The following is a 24270-nucleotide window of genomic DNA, read 5'->3' on the forward strand; positions in this document are numbered from 1 at the left end:
CCCCCAAAAAAATGCACCTAGCATCATTTAACATTAATACCCACCATTTCTCTCTTGACTGCCTCCTTTGCTAGCTTGTCCGCCTTCTCATTTCCCAGAATCCCTAAATGAGCCGGTACCCACATGAATTGTATGTCTTTTCCCTGACTGACTAACCTGGAATTAGTAAACAACAAGTCATAGATTAAATCTTGATGATTATTACCTTCATGGCATAGTGTAATGACGTCAGGTCGTAACGTAAATCTGGAGCGGGTCTAATTATTAGTGGAAACACCTGTGTGTGAGAGCAGGGACTGACTGTGTGAACCTGTGTGTGCGCTGCTTCTGTTGTCTTCTGGAGGAAAAACAGAAAGAAAATTGCAGCTTTGTGCTCATTCCTGTCGGAGTAAAGTAATTGGACATTTGCTTTTTTATTCACTGGTACAACAAAATCATAAACTGCTGAAAGTTTATGATTTTGTTGTAATGTTATCAGTTTAACTTCATCTTAACTTCTGGAATCTGTCCAAATGACCATTTAAAGCTTTGTTCTCATACTTTAGAGCAGATTGCTGAAGTACACCCGTATTCAAATGTCTAATTACTCATGTACCTGACAGATTAATCAAGAGGATGCGGAATATTAAGTCTAATATAATCTTCACCACTGGGCTGATAATGGGATTCCTCTCCCTTCGCTGTATGCTGGACTCGAACCTTTCCACAGGACTTTTTTTTAGGGACGCCAGACATGGAGGCAAACGCGGTTTACAGCATGCACACCCAGGTAGGGCTATTTAATGTTTTATTCATTTTTCAAATTAGGTAGAAGTTTATAGAAGAAGTAGATGTTTTTTATAAAGTATTAATTTGTGTCGGCGCTGCCCGTTAAAAAAGAATTTCCAAAAAAAGGAACGTGAAAACAGCTACATAGTAAGCTCAAATGTTGTATAAATTTCACATGTTAAATTGTCAAAGCAAAATCTAGGCTACATATTGCGTTGATATAGCCTAGTTTAAATGGGCGTATTTCATTTGGAGATGTCACAAGTGGACATACTTGATGGATCTCTATTAGTTGCGGTGAAATATTGCCGGTGTTACAGTTTAACTGGTGTTGAATTAACTGGTGATATCCACGTGCGTGAGGCTGTGGTTGCTATGACGATCTCAGGACGCTGGAGGAGAGGACTAGGAATGACAAGTAGGTGACTGTGTGGATGCCTGCTCAAAACATGGCAAACGTCAATAAATCGTTCTTGTTATATGTCGTGATTAATCTGATGTCAAGTGGATTTGAGGACCGTTTAATACACTGTAAAAGTGAAACATAACGTTACGTGTATCTCATAGTCGGCTGGAACGCAGTAGGGAACGAGCTGGAGGTGGTGTAAAATACACCCGGATTAATTTTTGATTAATCTGCCATCGATCATATTTTGTATGAAAAGCTACAGACATTTATTTCTCCTACCACGATGTTCTACAATATTCAGATCATTCATCCAAATTAGATCACTGTCAAGTTCCATTTTGCAAGCAGGAACCGCAATTGGATAAAACCTATTGCATAAGTTTAAAAAGTCTACAATCACTACCGATCAAGGGTGTATTCCAGAAAGCGAATTTTGTGGAAACTGAGTTTCTTAACCCTGAGATGAGGGGAAACTCTGCGTTTTCAGCTCCAGAAAGAGAGGTAACTTAAACTCGGGGTCAGTTACCATGGTAACTGTGACAAAGATGTAAAAATCATAGATGTTTTTACATGTTAAAAGACATTTTTATCATAACTTAAATTGTTGAACAATTTCCAAGGAAAATATCTATTCATGCAGATGCAAACCATGAATACAGTTTAAACACTTCTCTTTGCTATTCTCCACGTGTCTTTAGTAGGAGACAAAGAAGTGAGGGAAACGTGCACACAAGTGAATTGGCATGTACCCAGGGTCAGTGTTGATTTATAGCTAAATAGAGAAAAAAAAAATACATGTATGAATCATCATTTAGTGCCATCACTGACAGGTGTCAGAGTTGCAGGGTTCTAATTTTAGCATCTAAGATGTGACGCATTGCACTGGAGATTGTTAATAATAATAATAGGCCTACAGTAGTCTATATTGTGTATAATGAAGAATTGAGATAGGTTTGCAGAGAAATTGGTGTAGTTGAGATAAAATATGACTAGGCTTTAAAATGCACACCATACATAAAGTAGTTAAATATTATTGATATGTGAAAATAGCGCTTTCACAGCACTCGTGTGCAGAATATCTCTGCTCACGTGAGCCATATTGTAGCCTGCGTGGAGAAAACATACAGGCTATGGGAGAAAACCATGCTTTAGCGTGCGCAGAATCCATAGGACCGCGATTTATGACCTATACTGCTGTCAGCCACCGGGGGGCGGTCGAGATGTTTGGCTTCACTTTTGGGGAGCCGTCATGACATTTATGTTTTATATACAGTTAATGATGGAAACCTGTTCTCCTCCCCTTGAATACAGTAAGGAAGTGTTCTGTCTTTTGCTATAAACATTAAAGAGATTTAAAGTCTACTAGGTCCATAAATTTTAAGGCATATGATTTCATAAATGTGTTGGTTGGGCCATTATAATCAGTCTTATTGAGAATTCTTATGGTTTTTCCACACAATATGTAATTTATGGAATTATGAATGAGCAGTGTAGAATAAATGGTTAGTTGTGATTCAAGATATCCTTAGTTTTGTGCAGTATTGCAATTGCTTTAGATTATATGATTAATGTGAGGTTTCCATCAGAGTTTATGGTCTTCAGAAAGAAAAGGTCCAGAATGCCGAGAAGTTCAAACAAATGTGCTTAAGGTGCTCTTTGGTAGAGAACACAAAAGTTCAAAAATGAAGAAAGGTCCAAGGCACTCTTCTGGTAAAAAGTTTAAAAGCCTTTATTCAGATGGCTATTTCATGGTGAAATTCATAAAAACATGGACAATGCTTGTGCATGTTAAAATAGAGCTGGGTTACAACCCAGGTGTAGTGGAACAAACAGCCGTCTTCAGGGTGTGGCCACACAATTTCCTCTTTTGTAGATACAAGATAATTGCAAACAACTGAGCAGAAAACCAGTGAACTCACAGGTGACAAATACAAAGTATGACCATTAGATGGTTCCACAAAATGTGTAGAAGGAAGAAAAGGATAATAAGAGAAAATGAGAAGAAAATAAAAGAAAATCAACAATCAACCAACAATATATGCCCATCTACAGCAGCATAGGCACCAGACCACAGGTACCAAAACAACTACAAAAAAGACTGAAATCAGTCCCTTCATTTAGTTCTGGGAATTCTGTAGCTTGCCTCTTGGTATATATAAAAAGTTTCTCTCTGCAATAATAATTTTAGTCGATCACCACCCCAAAGTTGTTTTTGATGGTTTCTAGGCCTTCAACCATAAGACTGTCTGGATTAGTGTTATGTACATTATAAAAGTGCTTAGCCATAGGGTAATCCAAATTAGATAAATGTTTTTATGTCATACACTGTAAAAGTGTTAAAATCACTGAATTGCTTACATTCCTTTATATTAGTAAAATTGTTGCAAAAGCCACATTTGTAAGTACCCCTCAATGGTCAATGAAGCCAAGTTTTTTTTATTATTGACAGGGAGATGGCTTGACACTAACGTGTACATAATGTAAAGTTTATGGTCTATTGTCACTCCCAAGAATTTGTTTTCATTCACTCTGTCATGATTAATCATAAGAGTTACTTCAGAATTGATTTTTCGATTTACAAACACAATGAATTTTGTTTTACTTAGATTCGATGACAATTAGTATCAAACCACTTCTGTTTCCAGGTCCCCTTCAACTGTATCCAAAAGTTGCTTCAAGTTTTTCTTTGAACACAATATATTTGTGTCATCATCAAATATAACAAAATGTAACAATTTTGACACCACATATCATGTATATAGAATACAAAGAGCTTTGGACCCAGCACTGAGCCTTGCGGTACCCCACAGGTGACCTTCATAAGTTCTGAATCAAAATTATTTACTTGAACATACTTATATTTGTTTTTAAGGTAGCTTCTTAACCAGGAGTATATTATCCCTCCTCTAATACCACATCTTTCTAGCTTCTTCATAAGTAAACCATAATCAATGGTATTAAAGGCTTTTTTGAGATCTACAAATACTCCCACTGTGTGTTCTTTGTCTATTGCAGTTGAAATTTTTTCTATTAGTTCCCTTAGTGCTAGTGAGGTACACTTTATCCTATTCTGTATAGTTGTGATAATGTAGGCAATGACTTGTATTTTTTTCAGAATGAATAAGCAGACACTGAAAGTTGGTATACTTTTTTTTAACACTACTTTTATAACTTTCAGGGCCAAAGAATTACATCATGAACATGAACCAAACAGTTTTACCAAAATAAACAATGTAAAAATAACTACAAGATCTAAGTTAAAAAAAGACAAAATACTAGTGTTATCAAATTAATGTCAATGATGGAAGAAACAAAAGACAGAGCTCAGACAAACACATTCAAGTACATTGCTCTGTGTAATTTAGTGTAATGTAGATTTTGCATATAGTCAAGTCAGTTTTATTGATATATAGAGACATATCACAACAGAAGTAATCTCAGGGACCTTTTCATATAGAACTGGTCTATGTGGTTTGATAAGATATTCCTCGTAAGTGCTGTGGAGGCACCCGCAAAAATAAAATGCGTGCACGGCTGTTTAAATTGCATGTGTGGCTCCTCTACATCTGTGCATGTTGATCTCATTTGTACTCATGGATTTTGGCAGAGATATGCTGTCATACAAATTCATGTTTTTGTTCTGTTCTGTAATTGTGGAAAGCTTCCACAAACATGTATAAAAAACAAAGCAGTTAATGCTTTAAACAAACAGTTACAATTTTGAGCTGTGTCTGAGAGAGAAATATATCTTATGTACAAATTATTATATTAATTGATAGGTCTGTTTCTGTCCTGTGTTTCTGATTGTAATTTCCTGCCCAAATAGGCCATAATACTGAATTTATTTAGGATTTCTACATAAGATATTGCTTAATGTAGTATATAAGCCATTCAGAATACCAAAGACAGTTCTTGCATAATAAGTTAAGGAAAAATTGAAAAATCAAATCATTGTCTGCAATATAAATGCACAATTATGAGTATCTTCATGAATGAAAGCATGAAAGCTTGTTCTGTTAGAGCTATAATAATCAAAATTCTACCAGAATCTTTGTTTGTTTTGTTTTTTTGGTTCATTGTAGACAGACACAGTTGTCTTATGCTCATTACTTTGAATGGAAAACAGTATTGGTGTATTGGTAGAAAAATACAAGGATTATAAAGAAAACATAAGTGTCTTTCACCATAGGTTCCAATTACAGCACATTTAAAACTGGGCCCAGATGAGAAGGCTGTCATATGGTTCCATCCCAGAATGGCAAGTCATTGACACACATCATCTTGTGTTTCTATCTATGATTCAGACACCCAAATACAATGGTAGACAGTACATATAGTGCTCTATACTAGAGCTAGTGTAGTGAATAGTGATTTCAGACACAGTATAGGGCTTTCCTGATGTCTTGGGTGTTGCAGATTTAGGTCTAAAATATCCATGCAACATATTGTGATATTTTATGTTTGTGACACCTTCAGGTGAGAACAGCACTGGAGCTAGTTCCTCTAAGACGATTCGGATCTTGTGTTGGATCATGACGGCGCCCATGAACATGGAATCCCGCACCAAGCACATCAAGGAAACATGGGCCAAGCGCTGCAACGTAGTGCTGTACATGAGCTCAGTGAAGACTGACTTTCCCACTGTGGAGTTAAATGTGAGTGAGGGGAGGGACAACCTTTACTGGAAGACCATCCGAGCCTTTCAGTACATCTACCAGCACCACCTGGATGAAGCAGACTGGTTCCTAAAGGCAGATGATGACACGTTTGTGGTCATAGAGAATCTTCGCTACATCTTGTCCAAATATGATACAGAGAAGCCTTTGTACCTGGGCAGAAGGTTTGCCCCTTTTATCAGTCAAGGCTACATGAGTGGAGGCGCAGGTTATGTTCTCAGTAAAGAAGCACTAAGAAGATTTATCAAAGGGTTTAACACTGGAGAATGCACCCATTTCTCTGACATTGAGGACATGGCTCTGGGGAAATGTATGGAGACAATGAAAGTGGAACCAGCAGACTCCAGAGATGTTAAAGGGAGACAAACATTTCACCCTTTCCCTCCAAACCGTTACCTGGCCAGACAGTTCCCAAGGCCACGACCTTGGTTTCTGCTTTATGAGCACTACACTCCAGCAGAGGTAAGAACACAATACACAAATTCTTACTGAGAATCTGGATTTAACCCATGCCCAAAGAAATTCCATGAAATAAGCCCAGTGTCTCAAGATGTCGGTAAGAAGCCTAGTGTCCCTTGGAATTCTGTTCATCTTGGACATTTCCACAAATGATGATTTAGCCTACGTCCAGTGCCAATGCAGGACATACTGTGTCTTTTATGTAGAGATGGAAAGTGAAGATGTGGAGTTCAGGGCAGTGTATGGATCTATAGCTTGTCCAACTTTTCTTGCTGGAGACTTGAATATGCATTCTGACCACCATAGACCTGGAACAAATGTTTGCCATATTTTATTTAGCCGTGCTAGCAACATGGCTCTAATAGATGGACTAACAATTTTGTACAGACATTCATGTTCCCCAGAATATGAATCCCACTGACATTATAAATTCCATGATTATTCCTCTAGTGCCACCACAAGGTTGACATTTGTAATTTTTAGTGAAATGTTTTTTAGTGAAAACTATTGCATGGGTTGTTGTGAAATCTCGTACATACATTCATGTCCTCCACAGCTTGAACTGACATATTTTCCATGATCTCCTGATTTTTCATTTCGCACCATCCTCAGGTCAAAATGTTTATTTGTCCACTTGATTTATGACCAAATACCCTCAAAATGGACATTCCTGATGAAATGATCAAATATTTCACCAAAAATCAAAGATTAGAGAACAGGTTTGTATATCAGAACTTTGTTTTTTCTTCTTTCCTCTCCCATTAATCATCTCACGACCCCTGAGATTTATCTGGAGACCCTTTGGAGGCGCCTGAAAAAAGTACTTCTACTTTAATACTTAAAGTACATTTTGCTGCTAATACTTATGTACTTTTACTCAAGTAGATTTTTTTCATGCAGGACTTTTACTTGTAATGGAGTATATTTACACTGCTGTATTGGTACTTTTTACTTAAGTAAAGGATCTGAATACTTCTTCCACCACTGGTGAACATGATAGTCTTCACAAACCAGTTGAAAGACTTTGCCCTTTATGATAATTTATTACATGGGACATAATGTCAATATTTACAGAACAGCCAGTGTTCCAGTCTGGCTATAAAACAGGAACTCTAACATATAGCAGGTACTCGGTTTTAGTGTCCAGAAACATGAGGCAACATTGATATCCAAGCATTGAGAGTGGCACCCTAATGATGAGTGGTGATCATCCCTTTAATTTAAAAAGGGAGCTCACCAGAACAGTATTAATTTGTTTTACTCATGATGACAGTTCTGTCTTATAAGAGAAGAACACATAATTACTTATTAGTTAACATGTTAAAATGGCAACCTTACATCAAGCATATAAAGATATTTTAGTAAAGCATACTCTATTAATAAAGGCATTTGTTGAAACTTCATAGTTAAAAAATCATTTATTTTTTATAGATTAGTAATAAGCACTAAATGACAAAAATTTTGTTGCGAGGTTGTGGGAAAATCCATTTGGTTGGGTGTGTTAAGGACAAGTCTGGCAATATTTTATTTCACTTTAGTCAGCAGATCTCATGAAAATACCAACTATGAATTGATCCCACAGATGTGGCCAAAAATATTGGTACCCTTCCACCTTTTTAAAAAAAAAAAAAAAAAAAAAAATCTCTGTATTAAGTTGAAACTGACAGAAGTATATGGTATTTATCATTATTTATTTCACATTAAATATAACTAAAACTTTGCTTTTCATTTACAACTTATTTTATTTAATACAATAAAACAAATGAAATTGGCAAAAATATTGGTACCCTTAACTTAATATTTTGTAGCACAGTCTTTGGAGGCAATAACTGCAATCAAGCACTTTCTGTAACTGTGAATAAGGTTTCTAAACTTCTCCATTGGTAGTTCGGTCCACTCTTCTTGAGCAAATTGCTCGAGTTCTCTCAGGTTTGATGGATGCCATCTCACAACTGCAAGTTTCAGCTCTTTCCATAGGTGTTCAATGGGATTCTAATCAGGACTCATAGCAGGCCACTTCAGAACAGTCCAACGTTTTCTTCTCATCCACTCTTTGGTGCTTTTTGATGTATGTTTGGGGTCATTATCCTGCTGGAAGACCCAGGACCTGCAACTAAGAAACAGCTTTCTGACACTGGGCTGTATATTTCACTCCAAAATAGATAGTCTTCTGATTTCATTGTGCCCTGCACAGATTCAAGGTCCCTAGTGCCTGAGGCAGCAAAGCAACCCCAAAAGATCACTGAGCTTCCTCCATGTTTCACAGGCATGGTGTTCTTTTCTTTGAAGGCTTCATTTTTTTCTTCTGTAAATATAGGGTTGGTGCGATTTACCAAAAAGCTCCTATTTTGTTTCATCAGTCCAAAGCACATTCTCCCAGAAGGACTGTGGCTTGTCAACATGCATTTTGGCAAAGTCTTGTTTGGCTTTTTTGTGTCTCCCTCTTAGAAGTGGGGTCTTCCTGAGCTACAGATGGTGCGACTTGAAACTATTGTACCTTGAACTTGAAGATCCGCTTGGATCTGTATTGAAGTTTTCCTTGGTTCTTTCACAACCATTCGAGCAATCCCTCTGTTCAATCTCAGGTCAATTTTCCTCTTGTGACCACATCCAGAGATGTTGGCTACAGTTTCATGAGCCTTAAACTTCTTAATAATATTGGCAACAGTGGTCACAGGAACATCAAGCTCTTTGGAGATGGTCTTGTAACTAGGGGTGGACGATACCCGCAAAATTCGGTTTTGATCCGATACCAATTATGGGGCCAGAATCACTGAGTGTGTCATGATTTATGAGGTGACTGCATCATCAATAGGCTAAATCTGAATACATTTCATGACAACTAAATGATTTGCCAATGGTGAGCAATCATTGCCACCTGTGAGACCAATGTTTGATTCCCAACTGAAGCATGTAGTATAGTTTTTTCAATTCCATTAAAATAATTAATTTAGATAACAAGTTTCAATGGGTTGAATATATTATTTGAATGTCTAAATATAGTCTATATTTAACCAATCTGCTAAAGTAACAACTAATGATGACCAATTAATTTGAAAATGTAACATTAACCAACGCTGAAGATCCGATTTGACTAAAGTATTAATTTCAGTACTATGTACTCTATACCTGGATATTCCTTGCTCTCTGAAAAGAGTCGGGTGTCTGTCTGAGTCATTTCCCTCCTCCTCCCTTCTTTTCTGTTGCAGCTTGAGTTCTCTTTCTCATGGTTTGTCATGTGTTTGTATTCATTGACAGCTGTCATATAGCTCCACACGATGCTCCTCTTACATTCAGCCATCACTGCATTCATGTGTCAGATTGGTGCCATTAGTCAGGGTGCGCACCGCGTAGCTTCAATGTTTGAGTGCACACATGACATGACAATGGCAGTGGAGAAGCAAAGAGAGCATACACTAAGATATGTTCACTGTTCACAACAACAGAACATTGCACTGACAGTTCTACTCTTTAATGAAATGGGTGCAACAAAGAAGAGAGAAAGTGAAACATTGATCCTATTGACACTAGAATCGATCTTCAAAAACAAAATGTAGTTTCTGTAGTATTGATATTTTGGGTTTGATCTGCTCACCCCTACTTGAAACCTTTATGTTGACCATTCTAATGTCTTGAGACCACTCTCTAGTTTTCCTACTGTTTTCCATGTTCAATGTAATACACATAGTGGCACAAAACCGCAGAAAGAGTAATTTTCTCCTTTTAAACTGGCTGCATGGGTGATTATAAGATTGAAAATACCTGTGATACTAATTAAACGGCAATCTGCTTCAAGTATCACTATACATAAATTATTTCTTACAACTTCTAAAGGGTACCAATAATTTTGTCCAGGCTATTTTAGAATGTCTTTGTAGAATGAATTCAGTTATTTTCACAACTTTTTGTTTTGTTCCACTGCAAACCAAACATAGAGATGCATTGATAATAAAATATATTTTAATTTCAACACTGTTCAGGTTGTTTCTGTTCAGATGGTGCATTATTTTAATAAAATGCAAGGGTACCAATAATTTCAGCCTAATCTGTACTTACAGGAACTGTTGTAGATGGATAATGAGATAAACACTACTTTGATCACAAGGAAATTCAAATGCCATTGTAGCACAATACAGACCAATTCAGACTATTGGTCAGTAGTAAAAATAAACTACAGAATAAGATTAAAGACAAATGGTCAAATGGAAAAGCTATACCTATATAGACTTGAATGTGAAAGTTTTGGAGGAAATGTAGAGTTTAATTCATGGTAACTTCACATCATGCGGGTTGAAAAAAGCAAAGTGAAGAGCCTGATACGACTCATGCTGTACTGCTGGAATGAATGCTGTGGAAATGGACATCATGCTGAAATTATACAGACAACAAGTCAACATGGAGGATATGTTGAGTTTATAAACTGGGGAACAGGGGATTAGAAATAAAGGCCTGTCTCTAATAAAAGCCTCTGAGGTAAATAAAGGCCCTGGCCACTGTTTGAGAATTTACAGTAATGTGTTTTTCTTTCTCTTTCTCCAGGGTCCAGACTGCTGCTCAGATTTTGTTGTGTCCTTTCACTACATATATGCTGTCCAGCTGTATGCTTTGGAGTACCTGACGTACCATCTGCGGCCATATGGATACAAATATAGATTTGATCCAGATGAAAAAATAGCATTTAATACCACAACTAAATCTATGTAAAGTGTTTGTGTCTGCACTACAACCTCTGCATTAATTGGAGGAGAGGTCGAGGGTATCCACAGGTTTCAAAGCCAAGCTTAACTTATTTACAATATTATATTTAATCTTTATATAAAAATCTTTGTAAGGCTTTTCAGGGGTAAAGACCTGGCAACACCCTCCGCCTGTTCAGGTATTCTTGCCAAGGTCTGATTTCAACTGTGAAAACTGTGTTCATGTTGTTTGGGGGTGTGAGTGTTTACTAATCTGTCTCATTGTGTGTAATAAGAAAAGAAACAAATTTTAAGATGGTGCAGACCCTCAATCTGGTTTCCTTATTTTTGTACTTTATGAAGATGCTACAAACTTTTATGGGTAAAACTGGAGAAAACTCCAGTGTATTTATATGAAGGGGTATCTTTAAGCAATTTACAGAACAGGCTAACTGATCCAAATGGTAAACAACATTTAAAAAAAAATAACGCAAGTTGCGTTGTGAAGAACAGACTTTATAAATGAAATGAATTTTAGGAATAAAAAATTATATGATGATACCTGCTTCACCTGCAGACAAAGAGACGGTTTCTCATATACAGGTCTCCCAAAGTAAATGACTGTCACATATTCGTGCATACAGTTACAGTACCTCAAGGACCAGTGTGTAGGATTTAGCGGCAGCTAGCTGTGAGGCTGCAGATAGCAACCAACTGATAACCCATCCCTCCCCCCCTTCAAGTGTGCAGGAGAACTTATGGTGGCCACGAAACTCATGAAAAACATGAAAGGCCCTCTGTAGAGCCAGTGTTTGGTTTGTTCATTCTGGGCTACTGTAGGAACATGGTGGTGCAACATGGTGGTGCAACATGGTGGGCTCTATGTAGATATAAAGGGCTCTTTCTAAGGTTAATGAAAACACAATGATTCTTATTTTCATGGGATTATACACTAATTAAAACATGAATATATTCAATTTCTAACAAGTTTGTTCCACTAGATGCCACTAAATTCTACACACTGGACTTTAACAGACAGTACAGTACATAGCACATTAAACACTAATTGTAGTATTCAGGTAAGCATGTGGAAAGCAGCATAAAGCAAACTATCACACTATTTTAACAACTATCATATATTTAGAATATCCTCTGACCTAGTTATTGTGTGAATGACAAATTGAAAAAAGGCTGAGTCACTTTTGATCCACATTTAAAATACCTTTGCAGTTTGGGGCGTCCTGGTAGAACACTGGAGTCAAACCCCTAAATCCTACCCACCCACCTGTTGCTGTTTGCCATCCCTGCTCTTTCTATTTGTAAACGTCTACTGCCACTTAGAAACTGTTTACGTCTGCCATTAACATGTGATCTGTATAAACTATCTGGATAACGAACATGAACACCTGTTAATATGATCAGACTGGCAAGACCACATCGTAAAAATCACATTGCAATCAGATCTCATCCAGGTGTAATTGCAAGCTGTACAGTGGGACAGTATTCTTTGAAAATGCAAATTGAATGATCACTTAACTCCTGCTAGCTTAAAGGATGGGTTCAACGTTTTCCAAATCTGTCTTAAAACAACAGTCAAGTGTCCATATGAACAGTGAAAGCGGTTTTCCTCACTGTAATCATTCCTCTTGTTCACACTAGCTATTGAAAGGTCCCCTTCAAATGTGCTTTCAATGTACAGAGTGTGGGAGAAAACCTTCAGCTAACTAGATGACTTCAGGTCCTCACCACACTGCTCAATTTCTCATAAAAGCAAACACATCGTTCTCAATGAGTTTGATGTAGAAACAGGTTTACTGTAAATCAGAGTACATGTAAACCGAGGGGGTCCATGGAGCAACTGAAAAAGTATCATTAAAGCACATTCATTAACTTCTATCGCTCCAGTTGTGGAGTCAAACATTAACCCACTCCCATCACTGCCTATCTATACTTCATGCAAATATAATTGTTCCCAACCTTGATCACACCACCATCCTGTTCTCCCTCATTCCATTCCCACACTCTGTACTTCTCTGTTTCATCCACAAACTAATAATGTTATGCATTCCTCAGTGGCCAATATGTTTATGGGAGAAGACATCAAATACATGCCTGTGTCATCCAGTTCCAAATGTCAGTGTATTCTGAGGCACATCTAACATTTGTCCATTCAGTAAGACTGAAAGACTGGAATAGAAGAATAATGATTTTACAAATTATATAAAATAACGGATTCATTGCCAAAGTAAATGATTATACAACTTGATCAGTACTATACTGATAATGTCTAAACAGGTAAAAATGTCCCCACAGGAGCCCCTAAGGGGACATGGGCAAAAAGAAAAAAAAACATCAAATTTCAGTTGCGCACAGTTTTTAAAGAGGGATCACTCATGTAGTCGTGAGTGATCTGGTGCTTGTTTTATGAAACTTTTACGGTATGTTTGAGTTTTGTGTTGTCATGTGTGTATATGCATTGTTGAGTCTTGTGTAGTTTAATATGTACTTTACTGTTGAGTTTTATGTAGCTTTTAAAATACAATAAAATAAAATACATAAGTGCATTATGAAGGGATGTTCCAATGGTCAGTATGAACAGGAGGAATGATTACAGCAAAAAAAAAAAAAAAAAAAAAAACAATTTCAATGTTCATTTGGGCTCCTGACTGTAGTTTTAAGACAGACTTCAAAATTGTGAATCTGTCCTTTAGGCCCAGGGATATCATTTTACACACTCCCCATGTATGTTTTAAGGAACACCTCTTCCCTCCCTAACACAAGGGTTTGTTCTTCGCTTTATGCATGGTTTGATGACGTCAAGTTGATGACGTAGTTATCCTAGCTCCGCCTAACGTAAACCTAGAGCTGTCTAATCAGTGTTAAACTGGAAACACCTGTGTGTCAGGGACTGACTGTGTGAACCTGTGTGCGCGCTGCCTCTGTCGCCTTCTGGAGGGTGAACAGAAAGAAAACTGCAGCTTTGGGCTCATTCATGTCGGAGTAAAGTAACTGGACATTAGCTTATTTATTCATTGTTCTTCAGCAGTTCATGGTTTTATTGTGACGTTGTCAGTTCAACTTCCTCTTAACTTCTGGAATCTGTCCAAATGATCATTGTTCTCATACTGTAGAGCGGATTGCTGAGGTACAGCCGTATTCAACTGTAATTACTCATGTACTCAGATTAATCAAGAGGATGCGGAATATTACTTCTAATGTAATCTTCACCACTGGGCTGATAATGGGATTCCTCTCCCTTCGCTGTATGCTGGACTCGAACCTTTCCACAGGACCTTTTTTGAGAGACGCCAGACATGGAGGCAAACGCGGTTTACAGCATGCACACCCAGGTAGGGCTATTTAATGTTTAATGTTTTATTCATTTTTCAAATTAGGTAGAAGTTTGTAGAAGAAGATGACGGCTTTTTTCTTAAGTATTAATTTGTGTCGGCGCTGCCCGTTAAAAAAGAATTTCCAAAAAAACGAACATTAAAACAGCTAGCCTACATAGTAAGTTTAAATGTTGTATAAATTTCACGTTAAATTGTCAAAGCAAAATCAAGGCTACATATTCCGTTTATATAGCCTAGTTTAAATGGGCATATTTCATTTGGAGATGTCAAATGTGGACGTACTATATATTTATTGGATCTCAATGAGTTGCCGTGAAATATTGCCGTTTCGCCCCCCGGTGAATATAAGTAGTCTTTGACTAAGAGTTTGAACTGTCTTTAATCCAGTCAGTGCTGATATGTAAATGGAGCAAACAAAGGAGGTGTGTGTGTATGTGTGAGAGTGATTTTCAGGTTGCATGAAACTAAAACGGAATTTAATGGTGGGCCAAAACCTTTTTTATCAGCTGACAAAACTTGACAGCTGCTGGTGTGCAGTCAAACAATAATGTGGGTGTCTCTTTATAAACTTGCCAAACACTAAACAGAAGAGAAGCAAATTTACTTTCACAGAGGTCAATTCACCTAAGGCCACAGGGATGCATTAAAATATTTCCAAACACAATGAAGAGGAAAATCAAAGTAGAATAAAATAAAATAAAAGACAAAAGATACACAATTAGCTATCATACAGTTTCAGTGCAGTAATAAACAGTCCATATTTTAACAAGGAAGGTGCAGTAGAGATAATTATACCAACACCATGCCCCCCCCCCCCCCCCCCCTTCTTTTTTAGACAAGATGAACTAGCTGGACTAGCTCATGACTGTGCCAGATCAAATGTTTCATCATCAACAGTAAGGCTGCACCAGCCCTGATGTTTTACCTGTTTATTTGCTTACACCTCTATCAGAGGAGTCTGGGTGCAGTGTGACTGTAAACCAGATTGAAGATGGTCCAAAATGCCATTTACAAAGAACAAAGTAGTTAAGTTGAACAAGTCCATGTAATAGACACATAGTTTACTCTATAGTGAGCAAAAAAATCTGAAATGTATGAATCATTTTGTGTCAACACTGACAGGTGTAACAGTTGCATGACTGCAATTTCAGCATCTATGAAAAGTGACATATGGCCCTGGGATTGTTATGAGCAAGTATTGTACACACCTTTTTCATTTCATTATGGGAAATTCGTGAGGGTACTATATAGAGCATGAATTTACACTCAGGATTCAGACACTCAAATAAAATGGTGGCTAGTACATGTAGTGCACTGTACAGCGTGATTTCAGACACAGCATAGGGCTTTTCTGATGTGTTAGGTGTGGGTGTTGCAGATTAAAGTCTTTAAATATCCATTCAACAAATTTCTGATATTTTGTGTTTGTGACACCTCCAGGTGAGAACAACAGCTCCTCAGCTAATTCCTCTGCGACAGTTCGGATCTTGTGTTGGATCATGACGGGGCCCAAGAACTTGGAATCCCGCACCAAGCACATCAAGGAAACATGGGCCAAGCGCTGCAATGTAGTGCTGTATATGAGCTCAGTCAAGACTGACTTCCCCACTGTGGAGTTGAACGTGAGTGAGGGAAGGGAAAACCTTTACTGGAAGACCATCCGAGCCTTTCAGTACATCTACCAGCACCACTTGGATGAAGCAGACTGGTTCCTAAAGGCAGATGATGACACGTTTGTGGTCATAGAGAATCTTCGCTACATCTTGTCCAAATATGATACAGAGAAGCCTTTGTACCTGGGCAGAAGGTATACCCCTTTTATCAGTCAAGGCTACATGAGTGGAGGAGCAGGTTATGTTCTCAGTAAGGAAGCACTAAGAAGATTTATCAAAGGGTTTGACACCGGAGAATGCACCCACTTCTCTGACATTGAGGACATGGCTCTGGGGAAATGTATGGAGACAATGAAAGTGGAACCAGCAGACTCCAGAGATGTTAAAGGGAGACAAACATTTCATCCTTACCCTCCAGATTATTACTTGGTCAGACAGTTGCCAAGACCACGACCTTGGTTTCTGCTTTACGAGCACTACACTCCAGTAGAGGTAAGAACACGATACACAAATTCCTACTGAGAATCTGGATTTAACCCATGCCCAATCAAATTCCATGAAATAAGCTCAGTGTCTCAAGATGTCAGTAAGAAGCCTAGTGTCCCTTGGAATTCTGTTCATCTTGGACATTTCCGCAAATGATGATTTAGCCTACCTCCAGTGCCAATGCAGGACATGCTGTGTCTTTTATGTAGAGGTGGAAAGTAAAGATGAGTTCATGGTGGTATATGGATCTGTAGCTTGTCCAGCTTTTCTTGCTGGAGGCTTGACTTTGCATTCTGACCATCATAGACCTGGAACAAATGTTTGCCTTATTTTGTATAGACATTCATGTTCCCCAGAATATGAATCCTACTGACATTGGTGATTCCATGATTTTTCCTCTAGTGCCACCACAATTGACATTTGTAATTTTTAGTGAAATGTGTCAACTATTGGATGGATTGCTGTGAAATCTGGTACACACATTCATGTCCTCCACAGCTTGAACTGACATCTTTTCTGTGATCTCCTGACTTTTCATTTAGCACCATCCTCAGGTCAAAATATTAATTTGTCCAACTGATTTATAATGAAATACCTTCAAAACGGACATTCCCATCAGCCCCAGCTGTACTTTGTGTTTGGTGCTGATTAGTACATTTTGGCATGTTAAACTAGAATGATGTAACCTGATGCGCCAGATGGTTTGTTACACAGAACTATCTGAGATGTTATCCATATAAACTGTTTGGAAAAGGGCAGGCACTTTCAAAATATACTTGTCAGGTGAGTGGATGAACCATCTCTCTGTCACCGTCTATCACCGTCTTACGTTGTGAGGCAGCTGGATTCGCAACGCTAATTGGTTCGGACACAAGTGCATAACTTGAAGCCTGACAAGATGGATTCTCACGTGATCTTGTGATGATGTGATCTCGCAAATGCAGCTGCCTTGCAATGTAAAGAATGATATACATGATAAACATAATGCCTGTTTATCAGCATGGTAGCATTGTCATTGTGCGCACGCTGACTTTAGCATTTAGCTCAAAGCACAGCTGTGCCTATGTACAGCTTTACAGAGCTACTAGCATGGCTGTGAGTCCTTGAGCTTTTTTATTTTCCATATTCACAAGATTTCCCTTACCTCAACCTGAATTCATAGTCCATGCACACTGGACATCAATAAACACTGGTACTGAATGGTATTTGGAGTTTTGCAGAATCATCCAGTATCCATGTTCCTGTCTGACAATTGGGTGCTTTATGCCAGGAACCAATTAGAAATCCATTTTTTTACTTTCATTAATTCACACAATGACACTTGATCTAAAAAAAAAAAACAAGACAATTGTCCTGGGGAACCTGTTAAAACCACCAAGAGCATGTAGTTCAGAGCAGGCTTAGAGGGCAAGTTGGCCAACTTTGGGGTAAAAATGTAGAAGATACTAGCTGTTGTTCAAACTGTTTTGTTGCCATCATGACTGAAGACCAAACCAACAAGGAGTTGATTGTTAATGGCAAAAGCAGTCACAATTCCTACTGGAGCCCAGTATGGCCAACAATACTGCACTCACATCAATTACTCATCTGATTTAGTATTGCAACCTCGTCAGACTCACAATGTACAGTTCAGATTTGTTTTTTTTTTTAATTTTAAACTTGCCTTCAGCCACAACGCTGACTCAAGTGACATCCCATCACCCCAAAACACTTGGTGAATGTGATGTCTTCATAAACTAGTTGAAAGACTTTGCCCTCCAAGACAATTTATTACTCCTCTGAGAATCATCACCTTATCATGGTGGAGGGGTTTGAGTGTCCCTGTGACTGTGGGAGTTGTGTTGTTGGGGGCAATAGCCCCTGGTAGGGTCTCCCAAGGCAAATTGGTTCCAGGTGAGGGTGTAGACCAAGAATGACCTCAGTGAAGCAACATCTCAGGCGTGTGGGAACCTTGCCCGGAAGAGGGAGATTGGGGCACCCTCCTGGAGTCAGGCCTGGGAGGGGATCTTGCTGGCGAGCATGAAGTGGCCGGGCTTTAACCTATGGGGCCTGGTCCGGCACAGCCTGAAGAAGTAACATAGGTTCACAGTTTTTCAGGTCTGTCTTAAAACAACAGTCATATGAACACTTAGTTTTTTCCTGGCTGTAATAATTCCTCTGTTCAAACTGGCTTCAAATGTGCTTTCAGCACATGGTACTGTACAGCAGCAGCATTGTGTGTCCAAGGCAAATTTTCCTCTGGAACAAAATTTTATCTTAGGAAATGGGGACCAAAGTCCACAGTGTGTCATTTGAAATGCATTTAAAAGTTGATGTGAAGCTTACACAAGGCTTCATCTACTTGATTTGACTCATTTGGATGCTGAAGCTTCATATTAGCTTCAGATAAACTTTGAAATGCATTTTTATGCAGAAGGAGGACTGTGGATTTTGTCCCCCATCACTTACATTGTAAGGGCATTATGAAGGGATCTTCTAATGGTCAGTATAAACAGGAGGAATGATTGCAGCAAGAAAAACATGCTTCAGTGTTTGGGCCCCTGAGTGTTGTTTTAAGACTTGGAAAAATTGTGAACCCGTCCTTTAACCTCTATTACCATCAATTCTCACATGAAAGCGAGTATTCAAATCATGGCAGAACAAGTAATACCTGTGCTAATAAAGACCGTAGGGGGAAAAAAACATTGATGGGGTAATGCAGCAACAAAGTAGAACTATTGTAGTCTACTACACATGGGATAGATTGGATGAATACTTCTTTGATCACAAGGAAATTCAACTGTCATTGCAGCACAATACAGACCAATTCAGACTATTGGTCAGTATTAAAAATAAACTACAAAGTAAGATAAAGGAAAAGCTGCAAGTCTTTAATGTGAAAGTTTTGGAGGAAATGTAGAGTTTAATTCATGGTAACTTCACATCATTCAAGTGGAAAAAGGCAAAGTGAAGAGCCTGACACGACTCATGCTGTACTGACGGAATGAATGCTGTGGAAATGGACATCATGCTGAATTTATACAGACAACAAGTCAACATGGAGGACATGTTGAGTTTATAAACTGGGGAACAGGGGATTAGAAATAAAGGCCTGTCTCTAATAAAAGCCTCTGAGGTAAATAAAGGCCCTGGCCACTGTTTGAGAATTTACAGTAATGTGTTTTTTTTTCTCTTTCTCCAGGGTCCAGGCTGCTGCTCAGATTTTGTTGTGTCCTTTCACTACATACATGCTGTCCAGCAGTATGCTTTGGAGTACCTGACGTACCATCTGCGGCCATATGGATACAAGTACAGATTTAATCCAGATGAAAAAATAGCGTTTAATACCACAACTAAATCTATGTAAAGCGTTTGTGTCTGCACTAATTGGAGGAGAGGTCGAGGATATCCACAGGTTTCAAAGCCAAGCTTAATTTATTTAGCTCTGATTTCATCTGTGAAAACTGTGTTCATGTTGTTTGGGGGTGTGAGTGTTTACTAATCTGTAATCTAATTTAATTTAATCTGTAATTTATGAAGATGCTACAAACTTTTATGGGTAAAACTCCAGTGTAAATGGCAAACATTTAAAAAAAAAAACCAAAAAAAAAAAACCACAAGTTGCATTGTGAAGAACAGATTTTATAAATGAAATGGATTTTAGGAATAAAAAATTATATTATGATACCTGCTTCACCTTTTTGCTTCACAAAGTAAATGTCAACACTGTCAACATATTTGTGCATACAGTTATAGTTCTTAAAGGACCAGTGTTTAAGATTTAGTGGTGGCTAGCTGTGAGGCTGCAGATTGCAAGTAACTGAAGATTGCCAAATATAATTTTGCCAAATATAATTTTGCAAAATAGTTTGGGTGATGGAGATGTCTACATATTGAGATCCTATCACAATGTGCATAGAATTAAGATAACAAAAGTGCTAATTAATACAGTATAAATGGAAAAGCTCATGGAACAGATATTATTGGATCAACAGGACTGATAACCACCAGCTTTATGTACTCAAAAAGTCAAATGTCATATGTGTTGCGCGTGAGTTGCACTTTTGAAAACAGTTATTGAAATGGGCAATCTTTAAGAAATTATATTTTATTTATTGAAAAAAGTTTGTTGTTGAACTACAATGTTCTGAATTTACTATTCCTTCTGGTGCTTTTACAGTGTTAAACAATAAAACAATATATTTTACAGTCAAGTGTGTCTCTTTTCATACAACATTCATCATATTGGAGGTTAATATGTTAGCATGAACTACAGTAAAATACAGTAAGGCTTGAGAAAGGAACATCAAAGCAACTACAACATAAAGTGAAAATACCATAAACAGGTTAAGATTACAGTCTGTTTAGTTGGACAATTCTCACAGAAAAACTGACCCACAAAAACCGTATACAACAAAACACAACTTAATCCCAGATTTTAATAAACTAAAGTGAAATATAACAAGATTCATATATTGTCAGGGTCCATAGACTACATATTTAACAACAGTATATACAGTGCAGTAGACTATATTCACAGTGCAGGTGTAAGTGCCGCAATTCAGATTTTTTTTGTTATGTGAGATGTTTTTCAGTAAGAGTGTACAAGGATTATTCTTTGAGGACACAAATCTGATACTTCATATGGCAAAATACAGTAACTGTTCTCAGATAATGAATGTCAATTCTAAAACTGACAGTCATGTTTTGTTTGACAGGCATGCATGCACTGTTATATGGAATAGATGGAATTTGCTGATAGTGATGTAGCGTGCATCCACTGAGATGTGAAACCTCTATGTCCATTGATGCATTCTTTAGTTTCTTTTTTAGCTGGCCTTCCTCTGTTTGCTTGCTGCTCTTGTTGTAATGTGTTATGTAATCCTGCTCAGAGAGTGACAAACTAAATAAACACTCAGAGTGAGCTGCACTTTCAGAGATTTAATCCGCTTTAAACCATCTCCTAATACAATGTAAATGTGAGAAGAAAAGGCTGCTCTCTCATTTTGACGTTTCACACACCACCTTGTATTTTACACATGTGCACTTGTTACTGAGTTTTATCAGCTCAGGGAACATTTTGCAGTTTGTGGGACAGTGGAAGAAGTAGAACAGGTTTTGCTAATCCGATAGGACTGAATGATGGTGTTGGCATCTATCAGGAAAATAAACAATGGAGGAAAACAGGTGATTATGAGAAGTGTAGTGACATGTAAGATACTGTATAGCTGATTGTTCTGTCTTGTCTCATTTGCTTATTTGTAACTGTTACACACACATACTAGTCTCTTCCTGACTGACACAGCTTTGGATTTGTTTACAATGAGAGTATGAGGGCCACTGTTAGTAACATTAAGAGATTCTGACGTTAGGAGAATGAAGATGTAATATTTATATAATAAGGTTATACGAGACAATTTTCATAATTTTAGAATAATGTTGTAGTAACCAGTCAGCTGGTTATATTAGGAGAAAGACGCTGATGAAGATGGAGCTGCCAGGTGAGAGGAAAAGAGGAAGGACAAATAGGAGGTTTATGGATATAGTGAGGGAGACATGCAGGTTGTTGGTGTGACAGAGGAAGACACAGAGGACAGGAAGAGATAGAGATAGATGATCTGCTGTGGCGACCCCTAACGGGAACAGCCGAAAGAAGAAGAAGAGGAAGAAGTCAACTGTGAGAGCAGTCTGTCAGTTTACATATCAAATTTAAAGATGTGGAGGTTTTACAGAGAATCACTTTCTTATCATATTTTACAACACTGAAAATATAAATTATGACTTTTCCTCAAAATATTATGATGTCTATCTTGTAAAATTATTAATTTATTCTCAAAATATTAATTATTTTTCTTGGAAAACTATAACTTCCAATTGTTTCTGTAATATTACAGCTTTATTTACTAAATAGCACAGCTTTTTGTTTAAATTACAGTTACGTTCTCAAAATGTTATAACTTGATTCTGGAATTTCTTTTGTTCACTGAAAACTATGACTTTATTTGTAGAATTACAACTTTATTCTTGTAATATTTTGGCATATTGTTTCAAAATTATGACATTTTTCTTGTAATATTATGAATCCTTAAAATTAATAAAAATTTAAACTTTTTTTTTCACAATATTTTGACTTTTTTTCTCAAAACCTGAGATTTATTTTGCCCAACAGTGGCCCTAATACTTATATGCCTATAATTAAATGAAATTACATTTCAATTTGGTAAGCTCAGTGGTGACAAGGTCAGACGGTCTTCACAGGGAACATGTTTGTCTTTTGCAGTCCTGAGTTTTGTTACAGAAATGAGGAGCAAATATATTATTACCCCTGGAGTATTAATGCTGTTCAAGTGGAGCTTAAATTAGTACTTTTCCATGCTGTTTCACTTACTAAGAATATTTCCTACCTTTAGTGGTATCTAGCTATACAGATAGTTTTGGTTTAACCAGGTTTTGAGATATCTGTCTCTGAGATTTCTGTCTCCACCCAAATACAATAAAAGTGGGTGGAATTTCATTTGCACTGAAGAATTACATTAGTAAAATTACATTATGTTTTACTAATTACACTAGTAAAATCTCTTTAAAGAAACAGTGTCCCGGTTATGATGGAAATTCTGATAAAACACAGACAAAAGCTTTCATACATTTCATACATTCAACACTGTTTCTTGGGTAGAAAGTAGTTCCAATGTAAACCCCTGACAGTGAGGTGTTTATCAGAGTAACAGGGACACTGTTTCAAGAAAGCTGATTTTTTGAAAGTAATTTTTCAATGCTGTGAGCACCACAAACCAGTATCAGGTTGGAGGCAGATATCTCAGAGGCAGATATTACAAAAGCTAGACTGAAAACAATCTGCCTGACTGGGCACCACTATAGGTAAAATGATATTTTTTGTTATTTGGGTGAACCAACCCTTGCACTGGTAATCTTTAATGTCACTTCAGTTATGTTTGTGAATAAATTTATGTGGTTAAAAAGTATGGAATAGATCTTTCAGAAGAAAATATCCATTCAATATGTAAAGCAAAGCCTTTGCTGTGTGAACAGAGTAACTCAACTTATTTCTGGTACAGATATTACTAGTTATCCCAAATGACAGCTGATTTGTGTGTGCAGCAGTTCAGAATTGTGCACCTGCAGTGTGAATGTAGCCTGTGAGACAATGAGGAGCTCTCCATCGTCGCCTTCACCCACAGTAGAGCAGTCCAGAGAGTGTGACCACAGCAACAGCTGCTAGCTGGAGCTCTGGTCAAACAGTAAAGCCTGCGTCATCAGTCCACTCTGTTCCTCTGTGACGCTGATGGAGCATGTTAGCTTTGCACACGCCCTTTTTTCCAAACACAGTCTGTTACGTGTAGACGCAAGAATTCTTGCAACTGGCTTCAGTCTCAAAGTTGTTTGCATTTCCCTGGCAGCCTCCGTACCAGAACTGGGCACAGGCGTTGGCCTCAGGGTCGTAATACCACTTAACGACATACTGCCGACAGGGACCTGGGTCCAGAGGCAGACCACAGCCCTCATCTGAAAGGTCAAAATGGGTGCAAAATGGGTGAGTGAACTGCTCATAAACATTGCCTTCATTTTAATGGCTGTTTTAACATGTTGCAGGTCACTTATTCAAGTTCAAACAGGGGACATCTGAAAAATAACCTGGTTTTAACATGTCTTTTCACCGGGGTATCAAAACTGTTTTTTTTCTTCACAATGTAAATCATTGCTACTGAAGTATTGTACTTTGATAAGCCACATTTTGGATTAGGTCTAACTATCATTAGGTCCCTTTCTGACCAGGGCCTGTATTTCAAGCATCTGAGAATCATTAATAGGAATTGTGCTGGGAAATATTTA

At 37.7% G+C, this 24270-nt stretch overlaps 3 protein-coding genes across 5 annotated transcripts in view; 2 read left to right on the forward strand and 1 right to left on the reverse strand.

The window, feature by feature from the left end:
- The first annotated feature begins 266 nt into the window (after positions 1-266).
- c1galt1a (core 1 synthase, glycoprotein-N-acetylgalactosamine 3-beta-galactosyltransferase 1a) lies at positions 267-11320 on the forward strand. 2 transcript variants are annotated; one of them, XM_067611643.1, is made up of 4 exons: positions 267-393; positions 603-769; positions 5654-6315; positions 10852-11320. In XM_067611643.1, the coding sequence occupies exons 2-4, from the start codon at positions 616-618 to the stop codon at positions 11014-11016; spliced, it is 981 nt and encodes a 326-aa protein (XP_067467744.1). In that variant the 5' UTR covers positions 267-393; positions 603-615; the 3' UTR covers positions 11017-11320. The 2 variants fall into 2 exon arrangements, with proteins under 2 accessions (XP_067467744.1, XP_067467745.1); XM_067611644.1 differs by lacking the exon at positions 603-769.
- Positions 11321-13879: 2559 nt separating this feature from the next.
- Positions 13880-20633, forward strand: LOC137198044 (glycoprotein-N-acetylgalactosamine 3-beta-galactosyltransferase 1-like). 2 transcript variants are annotated; one of them, XM_067611646.1, is made up of 4 exons: positions 13883-13993; positions 14172-14338; positions 15782-16446; positions 19622-20633. In XM_067611646.1, the coding sequence occupies exons 2-4, from the start codon at positions 14185-14187 to the stop codon at positions 19784-19786; spliced, it is 984 nt and encodes a 327-aa protein (XP_067467747.1). In that variant the 5' UTR covers positions 13883-13993; positions 14172-14184; the 3' UTR covers positions 19787-20633. The 2 variants fall into 2 exon arrangements, with proteins under 2 accessions (XP_067467746.1, XP_067467747.1); XM_067611645.1 differs by having other exon boundaries at positions 13880-14338.
- Positions 20512-24270, reverse strand: part of col28a1a (collagen, type XXVIII, alpha 1a) — a 35668-nt gene continuing 31909 nt past the window's right edge. The window contains exon 34 of the mRNA XM_067611647.1: positions 20512-23943. Coding sequence (XP_067467748.1) covers positions 23771-23943 — 173 coding nt within the window. The 3' untranslated portion in view covers positions 20512-23770. The remainder of the gene's footprint in view (positions 23944-24270) is intronic.

The sequence above is a fragment of the Thunnus thynnus genome, chromosome 15, assembly GCF_963924715.1.
Source record: "Thunnus thynnus chromosome 15, fThuThy2.1, whole genome shotgun sequence".
Classification (NCBI taxonomy): Eukaryota; Metazoa; Chordata; class Actinopteri; order Scombriformes; family Scombridae; genus Thunnus; species Thunnus thynnus.

Excerpts from the sequence above, each read along its gene's own strand:
- LOC137198044 (XM_067611645.1), top strand. The coding sequence starts at position 14,185 with ATGCGGAATATTACTTCTAATGTAATCTTCACCACTGGGCTGATAATG. Across the intron at positions 14,339-15,781 it reads TTTACAGCATGCACACCCAG|GTGAGAACAACAGCTCCTCA; the intron begins GTAGGGCTATTT and ends TGACACCTCCAG. Across the intron at positions 16,447-19,621 it reads AGCACTACACTCCAGTAGAG|GGTCCAGGCTGCTGCTCAGA; the intron begins GTAAGAACACGA and ends CTCTTTCTCCAG.
- c1galt1a (XM_067611643.1), top strand. The coding sequence starts at position 616 with ATGCGGAATATTAAGTCTAATATAATCTTCACCACTGGGCTGATAATG. Across the intron at positions 770-5,653 it reads TTTACAGCATGCACACCCAG|GTGAGAACAGCACTGGAGCT; the intron begins GTAGGGCTATTT and ends TGACACCTTCAG. Across the intron at positions 6,316-10,851 it reads AGCACTACACTCCAGCAGAG|GGTCCAGACTGCTGCTCAGA; the intron begins GTAAGAACACAA and ends CTCTTTCTCCAG.